We start from the raw sequence: 24762 nt of genomic DNA on the forward strand, positions 1-24762 counted from the left end.
TGCATGGACTTCACTAATAAAAATAACTTTGCAGTATTGGTACTAGCTCTTGATTCGTCAAAGCCAAGAATTACCTCTCAAAATAATTTGCTTTGTTTCCCAGTCGACTGTTGATGTTGGTCCCAATACCCTCAACTCAGTGTGGGTAGAACATGGAGAGGAAAGAGGTAGTGGAAGGAGATGAGCCCAGAGGAGTTAGATTGTGCTGGGCCATACTTACTTTCTTGCCATTCATAAAGGCTGAAGATGTATCTTCCAAGACATTGGGGATTTTTGGATTTTTTTTGTTCGTTTGTTTGCTTGGCTTCATAGTCCTTTATCAGGAAGAGAAAAAAAAAATCTCAAGGGGAAACCCAATCTGTAACAGTTAAATCTGAAGTTGTTTTGGCTGAAAAATCAGGAGGTGGGAGGCCTGGAGCCCCATAGTCCTGAAGTGCCACTGAAGCCCTCTCTCCTTAGCCTTTCCTGCAGAACAATTTGAAACCTGTTTTTAGCATGACTGGGGAACATGTGATAAGATGTACTTTGAGCCAAGTGCCTTTGCATTCCAAGAAAAGGGAGGGAGGAAGCTTGTTGGATCACCTGTTACACATGAGACACTGAGTTACTAAGTCTTAAAATAGCTCATGTAACCCTCATAGTAACATCATTGGTAAATATCATTGCCATTTTATAAAACAAAGAAAAGAACATTCAAATATATGGTTGGGTTTGTTGTTTTTTTTTTTAAGTGTTGTTATTTATAGCATCTCCACTCTCAGGAACAGTACTATTAATAGAACTTTTTGCAAGGATGGTAATATTCTCTATCCGTGCTGTCAGATATGGTAAAAAGTAGCCATATGTGGCTACTGAACACCTGAAAGATGGCTGATGTAACTGAGGAACTGAATCTTAAATTTGCTTTTAATTCACTTTCCTGTAAACAGCCACAGGTAGATGGCATCTACTATATTCAAAAGTTCAGCTGTAGGTAACAGTCTCATTCAAACTGGTTTGTTCTTCAGTGAATCTCTTACTTTGCCACTTATTTTGAAAGATTATTATGTAATTTATATTTATCTTGGAATATTTTGTTAAATGTATCATGTAAATATTTAATTTCACCTATTTCAACTGAAAAGTTGACAGTCAGGCCTCAATAAAAATTATTTATGTGGTTTGATTTTTCCTCCTTACAAAGGGAACTAAATGAATCTTTCATTAACTCATTAGTGTTTAGTCAGGACCTACTTTGTGCCAAGCACTGAGCTGGACTCTGAGAAAGTAGCGGCATGCAAGACAGGCACAGTCACTGTCCTCCAGGGACTTAACAGTCCCATGGAGAAAACATAGAAATAACAAGCAATTATAATGGAACATTAGAAAATACAGTTTGGCAGCTTGGAAAAGGCACTGAATATAGTCTAAGTGCAGGGAAGTTTTCCTAGAGAAAATACTCTTTTAATTAGAGGCCTGAATAATGAGTGAGAGTTACCTCTGCCAAACAGGTTTGGAGGAGCAGTAAGGAGAATGTTTAGGGGGCGGGGGTTGGCTACAGGCTAGAAAGCCCGGGGCCTGAGAGAAGGGAGTGGCTGTCTGGTGGAGCTGGACTGTATGACACATGAATGGGAGCCCATATGTTCTAATTCTGTGGGGTCAGCTTTCTGGGGCAGCATACAACAGGGCCGAGAGGGCAGGAATGGCTGGCTGGGGCAGGGAACAGAATAATTAGCACAAATTCTAAATCTGGACATATTTAGAAGTTTAATAAAAAGAATATTTTTCCCTAGTGGTTATTACTACACTCACTAGCCATGCTTACTTTCATTACCATCCCTTTGTTAATTAATTCAAGCTTCACAGAATTTTCTGAATCTATCAGTTAGAAGAACTGTTAATCTACACCTTTAAGAGACTAGATGTACTCTGAAAAAGCTGACTTTCCTCTTGTATCTCAGAAATCTCCTTTTTGTACAGATCTGAAAATCCTTTTGAAGTGGTCATTTTTCTTAAACAGCCCAAACACGCCATAGTACCTTAAAGGTTTAGTTGGAAAATGGCCGGTTTATAAAGCTTTTCCCCTATCAGTTTTACCCTGAATCCTTACTTTCCTCATCGGTGAATAAATAAAGTACTAATTGTCCAGTATATGCAGCACTGGTTTGGGGAGCAGCAACTAGGAGTAGATACTCAGGAATGAGTGTATTCTCACTTCAGCTTCTACCTTGAGAGCTGAGTCTACAGGAGCTGCTTGTACATGTAGATCATGTGAAATGCTATGAGTTAACTAGGCGTTTGTTGATAATACTGATAATCAGGAATTTCACTCAGCAGTTAGCTTTTTTCTTTCTGTACCGTTACCCTCCTAGGGAATGGGCACTGTTCTCAGCAGCTCACCGGTAAGCTTCACTGATGGTGAAAAGCCAGCCTAGAAATGAGCACCTTGTAGAATATAGGGAACATTTAATTAACTTTCATTCTTGTATTCTTTGTGTGTTTAATTTCTTGCTAAACATTGATGAACTTCGTAATTCCTGGAGGATTTAATTAATTTTAACTTTTGGGAGCATGTCTGTAAAAAATGGAATCAGAACAGTATTATGCCTACAGAAACCACTCAGATATTTTTTTCTTGGAGAAATGCGAAGTATGGTTAAAATGTGGGGGACTGAGCCATGTAAACCAATGTCAGTCAGTAGACATGCCATATAATTTTCTCTATTTTGATGTCTTCTATTCCATTTTTTCTGCCCATGCGTGACGGTTTTAATGTTTTACATGGAGGAGTTGTAAAAAATTAGTGTAGTTTCAGTGGCTGATTTTGTGCAACAAACATTAAATCAGTTCCCATGAACAGCCCCCTGGTGCAACCCTTAATAAATGCAAACTTTATTTTTAGTAATGACCTTTCGTAATGTGAGCCTTGATCCGTCGAGATGCTCTTCACTTTTGATGCATCTCCAAATCCCTTTTTTTATGCATTTTAAATCAACACACGCTTGCTCTGAATTTATGCATGTGGATAGACGGAGATGTAATTTAAACACATCTGTTCAAATATGCATTTCAGATCAACTTGGTGCCGGTTCTCATAACACGATGGAGTTTTTGACGGGTATTATATCCCTAAAGTACACAACAGATGGTATTTATTAGAGAATGAATAGAAATGAAGTTTAAGGATGTTGAGCTTTTTGTCTTAAGTCATTCATTTTTTAGTCATAAAACAATAATGGCCTGAAGTCCTGTGCCCCTGTGATAAAGCTTGGCTTGAGACTGTTCTCTTTTAGATGAACGTCTCTTAGTCAAGTTGAGATTAAAAATATTTTTTTTGTTGAGTAGTCACCGTCGCGGAGAAAGTTAGATAAAAAAGGGATAGGGTAAATAATGGACTACTAACAATTAGATAGCAGCTGCAAACAATACTTTACACATCATATAAATAATGGATTTAAATAGTTTGGAGAGCTTCATTAAAAATTGTCATCACTTTAGGCGTATGTCAATGAACAGTTTCAGATTTATTTAAAAAATACTGTTCTGCTTTGGGATCCTTATTTCAATGCTAAAAATAAGATTTCTTTATTAATCTTCAAAGCTAATCTTTCCTCCCCCAAGTATAATATATCCCCAAAAATGGTGACCGAAAATTAGTATAAAAAAATTCATTGCCTTTCAGATTTACCATTTTCAGTTGTGAGTTAGACCTAAATGACTGTCATTTCAGCGAATGTAGAAGAATATGACATAAACACACATCACTCTCTCCCTGATTCCTTGCGCTCCTTACTCTTCCTAGCATCACACCCTGCTGTACCTTCATGTTCACTCCTGCCGGTGAGAAGCTGACAAGAATGCAGTTGCCCATGTGATGATTATCCTTTGATAGGAGAATACTGAGTATTGCAAGGTTTTCAGAGCTGAAATAACTAACTTTTAGCATTTATTTCCTGCTCCAGAATGTATAACATTGGGAACCAGTTCCAAAGAGCTGAATCAAGATAAGAAACAAAATCTATATATGCGTGCCTTTTTCTTGCATTTGATAGGAAGCTATATTCTCACGTCTATAATCAGATGCAAGTAAACCAGACTGAGATTACTTGTGAGCTATTATTGACTTCTACAAACAGCACCACAAATAAGTCTTTTTTCTCAGACATTTAGATGGAAGGAGTGCTAAAGGAAAGCAGTGATTTGTAAGGTAACCTGCAGTTATGTTAGGCGGTAATAGAAAACATTTTAAAATATTTGAAATAATATAATTGCTTTGCACTGGGAACACGTACATGAATAAAAGATGTTAGCAGGTGTCCTGCTAGTATGGAATCTCACGCTGTTGTATTTATTGGAAATATGCACACCATCACCAGATTTAAATTTGTAAAAGGTAATTGAAACAGAAGGTTTGAATAAAAAACTCAGGCTTAAAATCATGTAACCCCTTTAAACTGAATTTCCAATTTAATAAAATAGAGTTTTTGTATTGTGTTACCTTTCAGTCTTAGATTTTTCACTGTTACTGTGAAAGTTATATTTTTCTTGGTGTTTCAGGTTTTTGCCTTTAAAATGTTTTAATGCGCAACATACGATAATGACCTATAATGTATGATGTGTCCACTGCATGATTTGATAAAGGTTTTTGTAGCATGTATAATATTTGATGATTAGGAACTTATTGTTTAATGTCTCTCCTGGTTATAATTTTTATGGTGAGTAGCATACAGACTTGTAAACATCCCATTATTATAGTCAGTGTACAAAGACACATTTCCTCATTATTTCATGTTCATCAGTACAATTGATTTTAATACAATAAATTACGTGATAACACAGTTTTAGCTTTAAATAAATTAATAGTCATCTGCTAGAATGGATTTTTGCTTTCTAGTGGAAGTATTTTTCTTCTTTTGCTCTGATTTTATTTCCTTAATGTTTTTAACTGCCAGGGAAATGTAGAGTCAAGGTGCTCAAGTCTTAATCCATTTTGAGAGACTGCACCTCCCTCTCTAGCATTTCTTATCATGTGGTCCTTGTGTTTATCTTTTAACTTCATCTTTCAATTTTCCTACCCACTGTACACCACCGCTACCACCATTTACCCCATCCCTGCTCCTGTACTAACAAACACTTTTTGTTTCATTGGTGTACAACATTATAATAGTTTCAGGTGTACAATGTAATGGTTCAATATTTGTATATATTGTGAAATGATCACCACAATAAGTCTAGTTAATATCCGTTCCCCATACATACTTACAGATTTTGTGCGTGTGTATGATGAGGAGTTTTCAGAAAGATCTACTGTCATAAACATATCCATTCCCTCCCAAAGGTTCCTCATCCCCTTTTGTAATCCAGTCTGCTCTTCTCCCCCCAGAAGTACCCTCCCCAGGCAACCACTAATCTTCTTTCTGTCAACGTAGATTAATTTACATTTTCTGTAATTTTCTGTAAGTGAAATCATACTATATGCACTGTTTTTGTCTTCTTTCTCTTAGCATAATTATTTTGAGTCATATATGTTTAAAAAAATCTACTCTCTTAGCAGCTTGCAGATACTATAGTCGTGCTGTACATTTCCTCCCCGTGTTTTTAGTTCCACGCTATGGCCTGGGGAGATGAAACCTGGATGTAACCTGGGCCCTGCCCTCATTGCGCTTGGAGCTCATCAGTTACACAAGGAGCACTTCTTTAGTGATGCTGGATACTCTGGTAGGGTGTTCTGGATTAGTGGTCTCACTTTCCTTCCAGTCGCTTCCAGATTTAACACCCTAGAGTCACACTGGCTCCCGGTCTTCACTGTCTCCCCTGCCTTCCTCCTCCACCTGCTTCCACCATGACCAGTCTGATCAGTGACAGAGGATCATACCTCATACCGCCTCTCACACTCCTCCCCCCTTTCCATCTCCACTCTCCCCATCCTAGCCGAGCCTGTCAGTCTCATGCTCTGTCATCTCTCTCTCATCCAAGTCGTTTCTAAAGTATTGCCAGAGCCATTGTGTTGATGCTTCTCACAGAAGCCTCTGGTAGCTCCTTTCTGCCAAACATCAACGTGCTGATCACACGTTTTTAACTGTAACTTTCAATACACCCTTTCATGCATACTACATCCTGTGGTGGTGTTTGTTGTTTCTTTTCTACCTGAATGCCTTTGCTCTTGCTTTTCATTGTGTTTAAGGTCTTCCCTTCTCCTTGTGTCTGTGTTGTTCAATACAAGAGCCTCGTCTGTCTGCTGAGCACGTGGGAAGTAGCAAATCCAAACTGAGATAAGCTGTGAGTGTGAAACATACATCAGCTTTCAAAGACATGGTAGAAAAAAAGAATGGGACATAGCTCATTAATTTTTTATATTGATGGCATGTTGAAATGATAATATTTTGTGTGTATTGGGTTAAATTAAATAGTGTTAATTTCACCTATTTCTTTTTAAATGTGACTACTAGAATACTTAACATGTGTTGCTCATGCTTTATATATATTTGGGGGGATGTGGTGATTAGGTTTATTTATTTATTTAATTTGAGGAAGGTTCTGGGGATCAAACCCAGGACCTCATGCATGCTAAGCATGTACTCTACCACTGAGCTGTACCCCACCCAGTGCATGTTATATTTTAATTGGATGGTTCCCCCCATCCAGTGTGGTTCTGTCCCCTGAGCTCATCTGCCACTCTCATGAAATCTTCTTGCATCTCTCCCCTTCTGCATTGCATCACTGTAGGATTTACTTACAATGCTCACTTATTCATTGTGCCAGGGAATTAATTATTTATCAAGAGATAATGTATACACTGAGTGAAGTGCTCAGAATTGGGAACCAGGATATATAGGTTCAAATCACAGCTCTGACACTAATTCAGTGACCTGGGGGAAGTCATGTAACCTTTCTGAGCTTCAATTTTCTCATCTGTAAAATAGAGATAATAGTAGTACCTATCTTATAGAAGTCCTGGGAGGATTAAATGAGTTAATATATGGAGAACACTCAGAACACTGCCTGTCATAGAGTACAATGTAAATGTTTCAATAACTACTAAAAGTACTCCTCCTGCTTCTGGTGTGTACCTAACTTATCCCTGACTGCGGTCTTTGAAGGCAGATAGAGTGTCTTGCTGTCTTTATATTGCACAGTGCTAAGACATAGGGGGTCCTCCCTCTGTGATATTAAGTTGATTATCGATTTAATTGATAATGGATTGAATTGAATTTTCCTTGGGAAGTCATCAAAGCCCAAAGTGACTCTTCTGCTTGAATTTTTCAAAAAGAGATTTCAGTAGGAGAGCGAACTACGTGAACATTTACGATTCTTTCAGCCCCCTGAAATCTGTGTTACAACGGTTCTTTATTCATTCTCTTTCTGCTGTCCTGGGGGATACTTCCTAGGCGATACTCCAGGAGATACGTCCAACATTGCCCTTCTCTCCTTTCTTAAAGCGTTTGGACTCACTTAAGAATATGTCACGTCTGTATATTTTCACCATTTGTCTCTGCGCTCTCTTACCTCTGAAGATAATTCATCATCCTGATTTTAGTGGCAATACGTGCTTTTCCATTTTGGTAACTCAGTGTCATGTTCTCATGATTTTCTGTTACATTCAGTTTGTTTATGTTAACATTTTATGAAAGTGTCATCATACAGTTAAAAACAATTCTTATTGAATGTTGCCTGGAGAATGTGACTTGTGTTCAGAAGGAAATAGCTGTGTGTAGGAGGCCAGCTGTCACTGACTACACAGACCTGTGTCTTGGACCTTTAGGTATGATGAGATAGCCATTGGGTGTGTTTTACTGCCTGGGTTTCTTCATTTGCTTTTTTGATCAGAAATTGGTTTTGTTCAAGCTGTTTGCTAAAGGAAGTGTTCGTGGTCTTTGGAGCTGCATACGAACTGAAACGGGATATAAATTCTAGTGATGCCACATTGTTTCTGTTCATTTCAGCAGATGCTGCATTAGGAGGTAACAGTCTGGGGCTCTGTGTATCCTGTCACGAGCCTCTGCAGTTTTTCCTTGTATCCTTTCTCCCCACCCCCGACCCCCAATCCATGTTATTCCTAATTTCATGTTCTCTCAGGCTCATAGTCCCACTTTTTCTGCCACCCGGCCCTTCCCCCTCTTCTCCCTGGTATTGTATTAAGCCTGCACTCTCAGTCACATCCCTGTTTTTGCCTCCGCTGGTGACGGGAAATGCTGCGTAGCCCTCCAGTGTCCTCTGATTCTGTTTGGCCCCTTAGTTGTAGATATTCAGTTCTTAGAGGTTGGACTGAGTCAAACTGTCTCTGAATCAGGCTTTCAGCTGGTAGATCTGACCACCCCCGATACCTGTCTGAGAGACACCGACACTCTGCTGTTTATGTTGGTTGTCACAGATAAAAAAATTTCTCCTTCACTGGCCCCTCTAAGATCACAGCATAAAAACCTTTGGCGTGGGCTGTGGTTCCTGAGAATTAATCATTTTAGCAGCTTTGAGAGGCAGTAGTCAGTGTTCAAATCGTGATTCCTCTATACAAATTCTTGGTTTCTCTGAAACTCTGCAAAGTAAATATATCACCCCCTTTTTTTTCAGAGAGTCGTTTTGATGTCTGTGAAACAACACAGAGAAAGAAGTATCAGCGTGTGACCCTTTGCGGGTCTTTATAGCTGCTAGTTGGATCTGAATTATATGAAAGACAGAGATTCTTTGGTTTCTGTGCCAGGCTGTGAACCGTCCAGGACTTGGAATCAAGCACCATCATGATTATCTAAATATTCCTCAGATTCTTTTGCCAAAAATGATGTAATTGGGGCTACTTTCTAGACCTTGCATGGTTTGGGACATGATATGAAGTGTTAAAAATTAACAAGATCGTTTGTTTTCTCACTGCCTCTCGGAGCCAAGGGCTAGTTCTGTCTACTAATGTTTCTAGTCTCCTGGGGGCCTATCTCTCCTTCTCATTTGGCACCGCTGAAAATGTGTGTGATAAAATCTGAGCTTTCATGAATATCTTTTCCTGGCTACTGGCGCAGATGCACTATCTGGTGAGGATTTTTTTCCCCTGCAATTCTTTTCCTTGACTGTGTACCAGAGGAACACACCAGGAGTCAGAAGACATAATCCCAGGCCTTCTCTCCTGTTGACTTGCGCTATGACTGTGGACAGGTGACCTCATCCTTGGTGTCCTTGTTTTTTAACATGAGTAATCATCAAATAACCGAGGAATGGCTGAGCTGATAATGTGAAGTGGGTATTTTTGTCATTTAGTAGCTGTGGGGTTATCAGGTGACACTCAAGCTTCCAGATGAGTCTCAATCAAGTCGAGTCTGTGATGACACCTGGTAGTTATTGTTTCTGAGAAAGGAGGCCTTTTGGAATAATTGTACGTGGCGCTATTTGATATTCACTGCCCTCCATCAGTGGGAGGCAGTTTGTCACTCAAGATCACAGACTCTGAAAACTGACAGATCCAGCCTAGTCCTGTTGCTGTGTGATCTTAGGCAAGATACTTGATCTCTGTGCTTCTGCTGCCACATCTATGAAATGGAGAAAATATTGCCCAACTCATTAACTGCTTTGATGATTAAATGAGTCAGTGTGTTAAAAGCACTTGAAAGAGTGCCTGGCACAGAGTAAGTTTTCACTAAGGTTCAGAGAGGCCAGTGCCAGAAAATGCCACAAATCAACTTGATGCTGAGCTAGTTCACGTGTGACTAGTGAGGTCTGTCTTTTGCCCTCAGCAGTGACTTTGGAGATTGATGTAGTGTCCTGATGCTCCCTAATGTAGTCACTCTGTTCTTGGGGTTTGGGATGTTCCTTAGTTTAGGATCAGCTACCACCCGCATCAAAGCGATGCCCAGCGTCCCGGCACTGCATGAGAAGCGGGCTGCCTCTGGGGAGCTGCTGTGGCAAGAACTCAGTCAGGGTCCTCACTATCAGGCAGAGCCTCAGAGTGTCATGAGGACTGGTGCAGCGTGACTTAGCCCCTGATGCGTGGCTGTGGAGGGCTGGGGATTAGCCACAGCAGACAGACCAGCCGGGCGTGGCTGGAGACAGAATGGAACTGCCCTTTTGGAGGTAGAGATTTGGGCCAAACAGGTGATCGAAACGGCAGTGTCATACGAAACGACAGGCCTTTCACATAAAAGCTCCAATGTCTAGTGAACAGACACATTTCATGTGATTTTCCTGGGCCTCTGCTGGCTCTCTGCCACCGCAGCCCTCATAGGTGTCGACTGTCCAGAACCTTGTGGAGAACATACCATCCAGTTGCAAAGCAATTTTCGAACGATGGGACTCACCACCTTCAAAAATACAGGAGGGCAACTGTAACGCAGAATTAGAGTGAAAACTCTCCTTCCGAGTCTCATAAATCTTACTTGAGGGATTCCAGCTTGAACCCCTTTTCCCTAAATTTTAAACCGAAAGTGGCAAATAAACTCAGGTCATTTAAAATAAGCTTTGATCCCTTGTCAGGGTTTTAGTTATTTCTAGAAATCAGACTTGAAGGTAAAACAACTGTTAGTCAATTAATACACTTTTTAAAGTGCTCACTTGAGAGCGATGCCCCTGTCGTAAGCAGGACAGGTAAGCTCCAGTGTCTTGGCAGCATCTGCGGAGCCTTCACCCCAAAGAGAAGCTTGTCGATTCCCAAGCCCTGTGGACCACCCCTTCTCTTCCCCTGCCAGGTAGATGAAGGCTAGCAGTTCATTTCTAGGACTTGAAAATGCCGAGACTGATAAATCAAAACAGGGATTAATCTTTAGTACCTATGCGTAAAGCCTGTTGTTTGACTGAGTTCATCTGCTCATCACCCCTGTCTTTTCTCAGTCTCCCTTGCCCGTCACCTTTAATTCAGTGAAGACCTTTTGAGCCTCAGCTGTCTGCGGGCTGCTGCCTCCCTACTGCAGAGTGTAAAAATATGAAAATGACCCCCTCCTAGTCCCACCGGTGCTTGTGGTTTACTAGGAAGCGTAAGAGCAGAAAACACGCATGCTCAAGTTGCCAGGTAGATTAGAATGGGACCTTCACAGAAGGTGTAAAGGGAGGGCTGTGACTCCATGGTACTGAGAGAGGAACAGGAGAGATGAGGAGAGAGATCAGGAGCAGTTTTGTCGGAGAGGCGGGTCACGGGGGACGCATCGCGAGCACAGGTGCTAATAGGTTGCGCACCAAGATGCCTCAGGGAGAAGCTATTGTGATTTGAATTCTTTCAGGGAGACTTTGGTGATAATGGGAAGATTGATTGGGTTGTAGAGAGTACCATCTGCCCCCTGACCCTGCACACTCACCCTGGAGTGTCGCTAGGAGTACTTGCCAAAAATCAGAGTCACGGACCTAGTTGTTTAAAATATCTGTGGGTAATGAATAGTTTTGCCTTTTGGATCATCCCCTCTCGGTTGCAACTGTCACCATTACTCACTCTGTTCGTGTAGCCAAAGCCAAAGCCAAAGTTCGTGTAGTATTTAGGTCTATATCTAAATGAAGATGTGTGGCCGAGTTCCAATAAAACTTTATTGACAAAAATAGGCAATGGCTAAATTTGACCCGTGAGCCATAGTTTGCCAACCCATGATCTGATTTTTAGGGTAAACTGAATTCAAACAGAACAAAACATGAGTTCAGCTAATTAGGAATAAAGAAAGTAATTGTAATACTACAGCTGTATTTTGATTTTAGGATTTTTGGTGCTCATGCTCTCTGTATTTTTTCAGTATTTTTTATGATGCTATTGTACAAATTGCATTTGAGGATGAAATGTGCTATCTCTGAGTACCAATTCTTGATGATGACAACACTTCTATTAAAAGTAAAAATTTGCCTAGTTTCTTATTTATAGTGTGGACTGGATTTTAGAGGCAACTGCATTATGACTATAAATTTATAATTTATTCTTCCTGAGACCCAATGTTTAGTCACCTTCCAATTACGCTTTCTTATTAAAGAATGCTCTGATCTGGGTTTGAGTCTTTAAAATTTCAATAAGTGATTTTTTTTTCAAAGTTTAATTTTTAAAGATTTAAGCAACTTGCCCAACTTTGTAGTTTTTGCCCTGTCCTGATATTCATTTAATTGGTTCTGCTAATGTGAATGCCCTTTCAAATATGAAAAAAATAAAGCAAGAGGGAAAAGTTGATTATTTCTGTAATTGGATTTTCTCTTGAATAAAATGATTTCACCCACTTTATCTTTCTGACTTAGCGGATGGGGGTGGGGGACCAGTTTTCGTTCATACTGTAGTCAGAAGCAGACAGAAGGTATAGTCTGTTCCAAGGTATCAGAATAGCATATTGGTTTTGGTTGTAATTAATTACTGATGCTGAATATACTCTGGCCCCTGCTTTCATTCCCAAATCTAAATTTCCACTGTGTGCAAAATAATTCCATCCAGGAAGAATTCTAATTACTTTAGTAATTATCGTCTTATCTCTAAATGGAATTCAGACATGTGCTGCAGTTTATGAATGTTAGAAATGTTTCATTTCCTTTTCACCTTGAATAACAGAAAAATACACATTACTGAATCTGGCTTCATTGAACTTTATAATTCATGTTACCATAGAAACAGAAAAACTCATATAAGAATTGTGTTAACAGTACCATAGATAGTAAATACCTTCACGTTAACCAGCAGTATCATAAAATGATTTTAATAACAGATGTGTAAAAGTTCTGTGAAATTTAATATGGTTCCTTTTAAATATTGTAACAATATTATCCAGTTTGCTTACTTTTAATTTTTAAAGCAATATCTTTGGTCTTATGTAAGGCTTTGTGCTTACTCTAAAATATTTGCTGTGGAAAGCAAGAATAGTGTTACAGGATAAAAAACTTACTTAATGTAGTATTTATTTAGTTTTTAGTTAACTGTAATGATTCATTTGATTTTTGCTTGAAGCCAAACTGCATATTCTGGATTTATACCTGGTTTAGAAATGTAATGGATGACACTAAATTCTTTGGTGTCACCTGCATCTGCTTGTCCCCCTATCTTCTTCTTTTTTTTTTTTTTTTCTTTTTTTTCCTTTTTTGGTCTGTTTGACAACCTGTTTTCTTTCTGAGTTTCAGAAGCACTTTTTCCCATATGCTTGATCAGTTTTATCACAGGTGTTTAATAGTTATTCATTTTTTACCATTTTAAATCCTAATTTCTCAGAATTTCTAGAAATTTGCAAAGTTTTAGCAAATCCTTTGTCATTTTATGCATCTACTTCTTCCTTTCCTTGTCTCATACATTCTGCTTTTTTACTTCAAGAAAGTAAAATGTATCAAATTTAAACAGGAAACCATCTGGATTTTTTTCAGCTTATGAAAAGGTTTTATTACTTTAAAAGAGAAGGAATAATTTAAAAAACTAATTGCTGCTAAATTTTTCTCAGAGAGAGGCCTTGAAAAGCTATCCTTGATTATAAATGTCATTTAAAATTAATATGTGGATTATATGTTAACATGTAGATTTTGGCTACTATTGAAAGTAATTTCTTCAAACAAGTAGGTTTAAACTGTTCTCTTAAGGTCAGAAATTTTATGTATTCTACCTTGAAAAAGATCACAGTTGTTCATTTGTAAGAATACATTTATATTCTTACTGTATTCAGTTTCCCAAAAATTGGGTTGAGTTTTTTCTAAATCCATCGTTTTACCATTTGTCTAATTTTATTACTTTATTCTCAGAGAATGTGATCTGTGTAAATGTGATCTCATTAAGGTGGCAGAATATGGACATTGGTGAGTTTGAGTGTTTTGTTCAGGGTCCTGTTAGGATGAAAAACTATGCTAGCTATTTCTACCAGGAGATATTTAATATAGCAAATTCATTACGTAGATGTTGGAAGGCTGGAAAAGCAAGGACTGGGAGATGCAGTCACCAGAGAACACTAACTGCTGAGAGCAGTTACTGCCACCAGGGCTGAGAACAGCAGGAAGAAGAACCAGAGCACAGAGCAGGGGGTTGCTACTTCAGGAGCAGGAGGTAATCACTTAGAGGAACACATGCTTCTGCCTGCTCCCACCTTCTGATCTCCTGTCCATGCCTCCTTTCTCAGGACCTAACAGGAAGGCAGCTGCTAAAGGACTCGAATATATTTTATGGGCTTCTAGCCCCAGTATTACTGTGTACAGTATGAGTGTGAGGCTAAGACACATTAGGAATAACAGCAGTTTTCATCCTCTGCAAAGTAATATAATAATGGATAGAGTGGGACCCATTTTATATTACTGATTTTCTATTAGGTTAAACTTTATGAAATTGTTGTTACCTGACCATTTTTGATTTGCAGCAAGTCAAACACACAAGCAGATAAAACAGCAATATCAGATGACTTTAACTTACGGATTCTACTAAGTCTACCACTGCAAAGATGATTATTTCACTCGGATTAACCTGAGGAACCTTTTTTCTCTCGATGTCCTAGTGACTCACTATGGCTTTTCAACCCCCATCCCAGTGTTTCAGCACTTACGTTTTCATCCCAGGTCCTTTAAGAATTTTTTCATAAAATTATGAAAATAAGTTTAAAGCTGCTGAAAATTTTTCTTAAATGTATTTGAAGATGTCATATTGTTTCTAACTAAATCTCCTCTTTCAGTATGAACAGAATGATTCCTTGTTGTCCTAAATTGGTAGTTAGGAAATAAGTCCAAGCTTTCCTCATTCTAGTCCTGGGTGATAGCATGCTCTGGACATAATTTCCTTTCAACCTTAACCTTACCTTTTATTATCTTTCCCTTTTTTTCCCTCTTTGGCCATATTTAATTATTGGACAATGCCCTATGAAAAGTTCAGCTTGTTAGGACTTCTGAAAAGAAAGCATGTCATAGAGGATTCCTGCTGCCTGTCCTCAGGAAGGTGTTTTTTGTTTTGGTTTGGTTTCTTCACATTTAAGAGATTTGTTATGGGTAAATTCAGATACCATCCAAAATGCACCCAATCTAAGTGTATGTTTGAAGATGTTTAGTAAATGTATACATTTGTGCAACCATCATCACAATTCAGTTTTAGAGTGCTTTAGTTATGACAAAAAATTTCTTAATGCCTATTTGGAATGAATTCCTGCTCCCAGCCCCAGGCAACCACTGATCTGTTTTCTGTCTCTGTATTTTGCTTCTTGTAGAAATTTCATATAAATGGAAATAAAATAATCATTTTACAATGTTGTGTCAAATTCCAGTGTTCAGCACAATTTTTCAGTTATATGTGAACATATGTATATTCACTGTCACATTTTTTTCTCTGTGAGCTACCATAAGATCTTGTGTATATTTCCCTGTGCTATACAGTATAATCTTGTTTATCTTTTCTACAATTTTGAAATCCCATCTATCCCTTCCCACCCTCTGCCCCCTTGGCAATCACAAGTTTGTATTCTATGTCTATGAGTATTTCTGTTTTGTATTTATGCTTTGTTTTTTTTTTCTCTTTTTGTTTTTGTTTTTTAGATTCCACATATGAGCGATCTCATATGGTATTTTTCTTTCTCTTTCTGGCTTACTTCACTTAGAATGACATTCTCCAGGAGCATCCATGTTGCTGCAAATGGCGTTATGTTGTCAGTTTTTATGGCTGAGTAGTATTCCATTGTATAAATATACCACCTTTTCTTTATCCAGTTGTCTGTTGATGGACATTTAGGCTGTTTCCATGTTTTGGCTATTGTAAATAGTGCTGCTGTGAACATTGGGGTGCAGGTGTCATCCTGAAGTAGGGTTCCTTCTGGATATAAGCCCAGGAGTGGGATTCCTGGGTCATATGGTAAGTCTATTCCTAGTCCTTTGAGGAATCTCCATACTGTTTTCCATAGTGGCTGCACCAAACTGCATTCCCATCGGCAGTGTAGGAGGGTTCCCCTTTCTCCACAGCCTCTCCAGCATTTGTCATTTGTGGATTTTTGAATGACGGCCATTCTGACTGGTGTGAGGTGATACCTCATTGTAGTTTTGATTTGCATTTCTCTGATAATTAGTGATATTGAGCATTTTTTCATGTGCCTTTTGATCATTTACATGTCTTCCTTGGAGAATTGCTTGTTTAGGTCTGCCCATTTTTGGATTGAGTTGTTTATTTTTTATTGAGTCATATGAGCTGCTTCTATATTCTGGAGATCAAGCCTTTGTCGGTTTCATTTGCAAAAATTTTCTTCTGTTCTGTAGGTTGTCATTTTGTTTTACTTATGTTTTCCTTTGCTGTGCAGAAGCTTGTAAATTTCATTAGGTCCCATGTGTTTATTCTTGCTTTTATCTCTTCTAGGAGAAAATTTTTGAGATGTATGTATGTCAGATAATATTTTGCCTATGTTTTCCTCTAGGAGGTTCATTGTATCTTGTCTTATGTTCAAGTCTTTGATCCATTTTGAGTTGATTTTTGTGTATGGTGTAAGGGAGTGTTCTAGCTTCATTGTTTTACATGCTGCTGAAAAGCATTTGATAAAATTCAACACCCATTTATGATAAAAACTGGTGGGTATAGAGGGAACATATCTTAACATAATAAAAGCTATATATGACAAACCTACAGCCAGCATAGTACTCAACGGTGAAAAACTCAAAAGCTTCCCACTAAAATCTGGGACAAGACAAGGATGCCCACCATCACCACTCCTATTCAACATAGTCCTGGAAGTCCTAGCCACAGCAATCAGGCAAGAGAGAGAAATAAAAGGGATCCAAATTGGAAAAGAAGAGGTAAAAGTGTCACTATATGCCGACGACATGTTACTATATATAGAAAACCCTAAAAGGTCCACACAAAAACTACTAGAGCTGATTGAAGAATTCAGCAAGGTAGCAGGTTACAAAATTAACATTCAAAAATCAGTTGCATTTCTTTACACTAACGATGAATCAACAGAAAAAGAAAGTAAAGAAACAATCCCCTTTAAAATAGCACCCAAAGTAATAAAATATCTGGGAATAAATCTAACCAAGGAGGTGAAAGAATTACACGCAGAAAACTATAAACCATTGATGAAGGAAATTAAAGAAGACTTTAAAAAATGGAAAGATATCCCATGCTCTTGGATTGGAAGAATCAATATTGTTAAAATGGTCACACTGCCCAAGGCAATCTACAGATTTAATGCAATCCCTATCAAATTACCCAGGACATATTTCACAGAACTAGAACAAATCATAATAAAATTTATATGGAACCATCAAAGACCTAGAATTGCCAAAGCATTACTGAAGAGAAAGAAAGAGGCTGGAGGAATAACTCTCCCAGACTTCAGACAATACTGTAGAGCTACAGTCATCAAGACAGCATGGTATTGGTGCAAAAACAGACATATAGACCAATGGAACAGAATAGAGGGCCCAGATATGAACCCACAAACGTCGACTAATCTTCAACAAAGGAGGCAAGAATATACAGTGGAATAAAGACAGTCTCTTCAGCAAATGGTGTTGGGAAAACTGGACAGCAGCATGTTTAACTTTTGAAGAAAGTGCCAAACTGCTTTCTAAAGGAACTGCACCATTTTAAATTCCCATCTGCAATGGATAAGGGTTTCCATTTCTCAGTATGCACATCAATGTCTTTTTCTAGTCTTCTTTCAGTATAGCCATTCTGCTGGGTATGTGGCATCTTGTATGGTTTTAACTTGCATTGCCCTGATTACTAATGATGTTGGGCAACTTTTCATGCATATATTAGCTTTTTATATATCTTCTTTAGTGAAGTGTTTGTTGAGATCCTTGGCCCGTTGTACAGTTGTGTTGGCTTCTTATTAGTGAGCCATGAGAGTACTTAATATATTTTGAATACAAAACTTTTTATCAGAAATATGATTTGTAAATACTTTCTCCTAGTCTTGGCTTTTTTTTCTTAATGGTGTCTTTTCAATAAGTCCAATTTATCTATTTATCCAATTTTCTTAAATAGGTTGTACTTTTGATGTTAGTGTTGTAGCTAAGAAATCTTTGCCTAACTCAGGGTCACAAATATTTTTTCCCATGTTTTCTTCTGGAAGTAGTAATTCTTGATCTTAAATTTATATCTATGATTCATATAGAATTACTTTTTGTGTATAATATAGGCAAGGATCTAATAAGTCTTTTTTTTTTTTTTTTGTATATGATATCCAATTGTTCTAGCACCATTTATTGAAAATGCTATCTCCTGCCCTCACTGAATTGCCTGAGCAATTTTGTTGAAAATCAACCATAAATGTGTGGATGTATTTTTGGACTCTGTGTTGTCCCACTGACCTGTCCTTATATGGCTACGACACTGTCTTGATTACTGTAGCTTTATAGTAATTCTTTATGTCAGGTTCGTCCATTCCTCCATTCCACTAACTTTGTTCCTTTGCAAAATTGTTTTAACTATTCAAAGTCATTTGCATTTCCATATAAATTTTAGAATCAGCTTAATTTATTTCTCTGTCTTTCCTGTATTGATTAGAACCTCTAGTAATATGTTGAATTGAAGAAATGAGAGCAGAAATCCTTTCCTCATTACTGTTCTTAGTGGAAAAGCATTCAGTCTTTCACCAATAAATAGGGTAATAGCTGTAGACCCTTTATTGGGTTGCAGTAGTTTCCTTCTGCTCCTTGTTTACTGAGTTTTTATCATGAATGAGTGTTGAATTTTAAAATGAGTTTTCTGCATGTACTAAGATCACTGTGGGGTTTTTACCATTTATTCTTTTAATGTGACTTACTGCGTTAATTGATACTTACATGTCAAACCAACCCTCGCGTTCCTGAAGTTAAACACATGGTCATAATGTACCATACTTTTTACATATTTCATGGTTCACTTTGCTGATATTCTGTTAAGAATTTTTGTCTCTGTGTTCATGAGGACTGTTGGTCTGGAGTTACTTCTGTCTCTTCCTCCAGTTTTCCTAGGCTACTACTAGACTTGTAAAATGAGTTTCTTTCTCATCTCCGAAATAGTCTCTGTAGTATTGCTTTTATTCTCTCTTAAGTGTGAAGCCATCTAAGCCTGTGTTGTTTTGTGCTGTTTTCTTTGGTGGCATAATTTTTAATTACAAATTCAAATTCTGTAATAGATAAAAAGCTATCCAGATTTTCTGTTTTTTTGAGTCAGTTTTTATAATTTATATCTTTCAAAAAATTTGCCCATTTCATCTAAGATTTTAATTTGTTGACATAAAATTGCTTATAACATATCCTTAATGTGGTGTCTGTAGTGCCTTTTACTTTTTGCGAATAAATAGCTGGTAAAAGTCAGAAAAAAATAGGTCAAAATTTCTGATATTCAGGCTAATTGAACATTTTCATTTTCATCTTTCTTTCAGAATTAATGCTACTATGAAAATACAAATATAGAAGGTCTTTTAAATTTTAAAAAGCCGTAATACATAGTAATTATATTTATTAGACTTACAGCTTCAATAAGTTTGTGGAAATGATCGTTCTTAAAAATTTTAGTATTTTGAAAATTCATACCATCTCCAAAACAGCAATTACTCACATTTAGTGTATTAAATATTTGGATTAATATCCTGTTTTACACCCCTTAAAATTTCCTCATAGCCACTTAAATCATATGCAGGTAGTTTAGAATTTGGTCTGCTTCAAACTTTTTTGATTTTCTCATATACTGAAGAAAACTATTTACAAAGTAAAGTAACAGTGTAAATATGAAATTTTTTATTTGGTTCACCTGAGCAACCCAGTTACTTTGAGGACCCTCAGTAGCATGATTTGAATATATAAAATAATGTGTAGATGAGCTTCAGCATTAAAGCGTAGTCTCTACTTTGAAAACATTTTGTGGGTAATCAGTTTATATTCTTTTGTACTTTGATAATTTTTTTAACTTCAGTTTTTTGGGGTGGGATAGGTAATTAGGTTCATCTATTTATTTATTACTTTAGTGGAGGTACCAGGAATTGAAGCCGGGACCTTGTACATGCTAGCCAGGCACTCTACCACTGAGCTATGCACTCCCTTAGGTACTTTGAAACTTAATCTGCTTTTACTTTTAAACACTGACTAGCTTAGGTCTTTAATTAATAGTGGCCTACCCCCACTCCTGTTGTCAGTCAACTTTTTGTGTAGGTTATCAAGGATGTTTATGCATTGAACACCCCCTTCATTAACATTTGGGATTACACCTATAAAGGTTTGTCTTTTCTTTTTCACTGTGGATCTTAAGGCCAAAGTAAACAGGTGTTGCATAATTCTGAGCTCAACTCTGTTGGATCGAGAAGAGTGCAGGGGGAGGGGAGAGTATCAGGAAGGTACTTTCCTTTGGGAATGCCCCATAATCTAGTGCCAAGTTCATTCCAATTCATAGCCTAGGACAATAACCAATTGTCTTTGTCTCACAGGCAATTTCTCAGATTTCTTTTTTTAAATTTCCTAGGGGAGATATTCTCTTCTCTGTCATTTCTGCTGTGATCTATTACTTTTATTTTTAGTTGTGGATTTCTTTTGTTCAGGAGTAGTTATTAAGTCAAGTGTAAAAACTTGCTAATTGAAGTTATTGACATTTTCATTTTGCATACTTTAGTAAGTCTAGAAAGTCTTTTAATTTACAGCTAACTGTAAAAACATGTTTATGATTTTCAAAAGTAATTTTGATAATTACCCTTAAAGGAGAAAAATTGTTTTTATATCACAATAAAAATTTTTTCAAAATACTGTTTCATTTTTTAAATGGATATTGTCTCTTTTTCTATTTATCATCCCAGAGAAAAGTTCCAGACCTTGACATTTCTCTTACTAATTAAAGTTCAGCCAGATTAATAGCTGGATGAGACTAAGTAGAGAGCAAGAAAAATATTTTTTTTAATTTGTCATCCTCTCAACAGAGACATTAAAGTATTATTCAAACAAAGTATGGAAAACTGTAGTTTTTATGAAGCTGTTTATATCAGGAATCCAGTAATTTGACTTTCCTCATTGTTAGATCCTTTGTTCGCTCTTATGCCCCAAAATATCTAATAGAGCTTAGTAAGATAAATTATTTTATTCATCCACATAGAAATGCGTTTAAGTGAGAGAAAAAATTGGCATATAGGTAGGTTTCTGTTATTCGAAATGTTTAGGGCTATTTTTCCTGTTGTTCATGGATTCAAGATAATACTGCAGTTTTGAATGCTGTTAATGTTCTTTGTTATTTTTACACTGTTAATATGCGATAGAGTATTGGGGTTTACCTGTGGAGAAACTCAATGACCAGAGAGAAATGACTTCCAAGATGCTAACATTTGGGCCTGTGAAAAACAGAGGCAGCTTGCTACGCAGTCACCCTGATGGGAAGCTTTTAGTGCTTTACTCTTAGGTATTAAAGGGCACCGAGAATCACTTTTTATCATGGCAGGTCTTAATTACAACTGAGAAGGGCCAGAATACAAGAACCTGGAGGAAATAGACACAAATGCAGTGAGCAGAGGAAAAATTGAAGAAGTTTCATTGGTATCCTCAGAGTTAAGAAAAGGTGTTGCACCTCTAAAACAAAAACAGTAAGCTGTGAAAGTGAAAACTGGAAAGTGAGAAAGAGTTACTAGAATTTATTATCAATGGAAATACTATTCATACTATTAATTTAACTAAAAATTGAGCAGTGACTATGTTGGGAGGGGAAGGATAGAGTAGTTTAAAGAGCTAAATCCTCACTGAAGTCAGTAAACATTGCCTAACAATCAGTAAATCTAGAAATAGCAGGAAAAGCATCAATGTTAAACTATAGACGAAAGGATAAAGGAAACATCTCAAAGAATGAAAAATGGGTATCTCTTGAGGATGACAGGGGCCGTGTTTTCAATAGGCTTTTAGTATTTAGGGCTCTTTAAAACTGCTTGCAAATGTCCCTTTCCTAAAAATAAATTTTAATTTTTAAAGGAATAGTGGTATTTAAAATGTCAAGGAAATAGAATAATTATGGATTGTAGTCAACTTTTTACATTTTTGTCTTATTATTTTCTAGAGTTCCTGGAATAACTATTGCTACAGACATTATCTGTGGTTTTCCTGGAGAAACAGACCAAGATTTTCAAGAAACAGTGAAACTTGTTGAAGAATACAAGTTTCCGAGCCTCTTTATTAACCAGTTCTACCCAAGACCAGGAACTCCTGCTGCAAAAATGGAACAAGTTCCAGCACAAGTGGTAAGAATCTTGTCTTGTAAGGTATTATATTTAGCCAGTAGCTATAAAAATGGAACTCTGTTGCCTACCTTAACACAACTGGCTCATGGTATAACCCTTAAGTTAAAAATATGGAGTGTTTGTTCTCAGTTGGGGTCAGGGCAGGGAGACTTTTGGTAAGTTAAATGACCTTAGGAACTAAAATATGACTTTTTTTTTTTCGTCTTGAAGAGTGAAATTCAGATGACACTGGGAAGAAAATTTTAACTAATTATCTATTGCTACCTATGTTTATAAGATAAATCCTCGGATGTTTCAAAATAAGGCAAAATTTAAATATCTGTGAGCAAAAGAGGCTTCCCTGCTTCTTAAGAGACCCTTTTCATAATTTGTTACTCACTGGGGGGGTCCCATGGTTTTCCTGCTTTTCCATAGGGTAGGTTTTATGCTGTCTGTCTGTTTCAGATGTGTGTTGCTTTCACAATGAATCTCAATTGAATTTCATCCTTACATGTTCGTAGATATATTAGAGTAAGATGACTTAAAATAAACGTGAAGAAGTCTGAGATCCAGTAAAGGCACACTGTTTTCCAGAATGCCCAAGAAATTAATGGCCTCAAACAAACATTTGGTTTCTAGCGTCATTGGCTAAAGATGAAAAAATATTAAGCCTTAAGAGAAAGTAGAATTTTTTAACTGAAAGTGTTATGCTTTGTTTCTAATTATTAAAACAAATTATGTGCTACCATGAATTTTTCACAAACACAAAAAGTAGTCAAATTAATTCATTACTTTTTATATCTAAATTACAGTTTTTGTTGAGGTATAATTTGCATACAGCAGAATTACCTCTTTTTGGCATACAATTCTTTGAATTTTGATAAATGCATTCCTTAGTGTAACTACTCCCACAATCAAGATACGGAATGGTTCCATCAGCCCCCCAAAACTCACTTTTACTTTTTTGTAGTCATCTACTTCCTCCATCCTCAGCTCCTGGAAGCTACTGTTCTATGGTCTTTATAGTTTAATCCATTCTTTTTTGAATACTACTTCTTTAATAAAACACTTTTTTGAACTCCAGCATACCTGCAGAAAAATACACAACTATACACATTCATAAAGTGAATACTTCCGTGTAACCCCCAGTCTGATCAAGAAATAGAACATGAGCAGTATCCCATCGTGCCTTTTCCCTACTGTCCTCTCCCATTCCCCAGCAGAAACCACTGTCCCTCATTCTGGCACCATATATTAGTTTGACCTGTTTTTAAACTTGATGTAAATGATCTTGATGTAAATGATCATTCATCGGTATTTGAATGTTTGACTTTTTTAATTTAACTGAACATTATGTTGGTGAGACTAGTTTGTTTTTGCTAGTAGCTGTAGCTCATCCATTTTCATTGTTATGTAGTGTTCCATTGCATGCAAACTACAATTTATCCATCCTAATGTGAAAGACGAATTGAGCCTTTTCAACATTCCATTGTTAGTATCACAATGAGTACAGCCGTCAGCATTTCTATTTGTATCTTTTATTGGGCTCATGTATGTAAATATTTTCTGCTGGGTGTTTAGCTAGGAGTATAGTTGCTGAGTCATAGGAAGTATAATTGCTCTGCTTTACTAGATACTGCCCAATAGTTTTTCCAAATAGTTGAATTTACAGTTCCAACAGCATTATAGATGAAAATGCTAGCAGCTCTGTATCCTTGCCAACAGCTGGCATTGTTATGTTTTTATTAGTAGCCATTCTGGTGGGAATGTAATGTAATCTAACTGTGGTTTTTATATCCCCTGTTAACTAATGATATTGAATACCTTTTATACGTTTATTGGAGATTTGGGTATAGTTTTTCACGAAGTGCCTATTCAGACCTTTGTCCGTTTATCTCTGTTTTGTTTGTTCGCCACTCCCCTCTATTTTATAGGAATTATTTGTGTATTCTTGATAGAGGTCCTTTGCTGGTCATGGTAATTTAAATATCTTCCATTCTGTAACCAGTCCTTTTGCTCTTTTAATGGTGCCTTTTGAAGAGCAGACATTGTTAATTTTATATAGGATTTATCAAATGTTTTTGTTTTAGTGTTTTTTGGGTCCTGTTTAAAATTACCTTCCCAGCATTGTCATGAAGATACTCTTATAGAAATTTTATGTACTGTTCTTCAGTGTACTCTTCTAGAAATTTTATAATTTTCTCTTTTACCTTTGGATCTTCAATCCAACTGGAATTTATTTTTTTTAAGGTAAGAGGTGTGGAGGTCAAGACTTTTTTTTTTTAAATCATATTCATTTGTATTATCGCCACTTATGGAATATCTCATCCTTTACCCACTGCTCTGCCTGGTCACCTTTATCATGAATCAATTGTCTTTACATGTAGATCTGTTCTGGAACTTCATTCTAGAGTTCCTTTGGTCTGTTTATCTTTCCACCAAATCACAGAGTTAATTACTGTAGCTTTATAAGGCTTGATATTGGCAGTTTAAGGATTTCTACTCTGTTTTTTCCTTGAAAATTGTCCTGACTCTTCTTGGTCCTTTGACTTTCTAAATTTGTCAACTGTCACTAAGAAATCCTGATAGAATTTGAATTGTGATTGTATTGATTCTGTAGATCATTTTAGGGGAAATCGACATTGTAATAATACCAAGTTTTCCATCTTTGAATGAAGTATCTCTCTGTTATTTCAATCTTCTTGACAGTTTTCTGTATACACAAGCCTTGCATATCATTTACTGT

The 24762-nt window shown here is 37.0% G+C and overlaps 1 protein-coding gene across 7 annotated transcripts in view; it reads left to right on the forward strand.

The window, feature by feature from the left end:
* The window catches only part of CDKAL1 (CDKAL1 threonylcarbamoyladenosine tRNA methylthiotransferase), a 721370-nt gene that overhangs the window by 381177 nt on the left and 315431 nt on the right, over nt 1-24762 (forward strand). For all 7 annotated transcript variants that reach the window (XR_012500987.1, XM_010974252.3, XM_010974251.3 and 4 more), the window contains one exon: nt 21857-22037. Coding sequence is in view for 6 of the 7 variants with exons in the window: in XM_010974252.3 (XP_010972554.2) it covers nt 21857-22037 (181 nt within the window). In the remaining variant the exon portion in view is untranslated. The remainder of the gene's footprint in view (nt 1-21856; nt 22038-24762) is intronic.

This window comes from Camelus bactrianus, chromosome 20 (assembly GCF_048773025.1).
Source record: "Camelus bactrianus isolate YW-2024 breed Bactrian camel chromosome 20, ASM4877302v1, whole genome shotgun sequence".
Classification (NCBI taxonomy): domain Eukaryota; kingdom Metazoa; phylum Chordata; class Mammalia; order Artiodactyla; family Camelidae; genus Camelus; species Camelus bactrianus.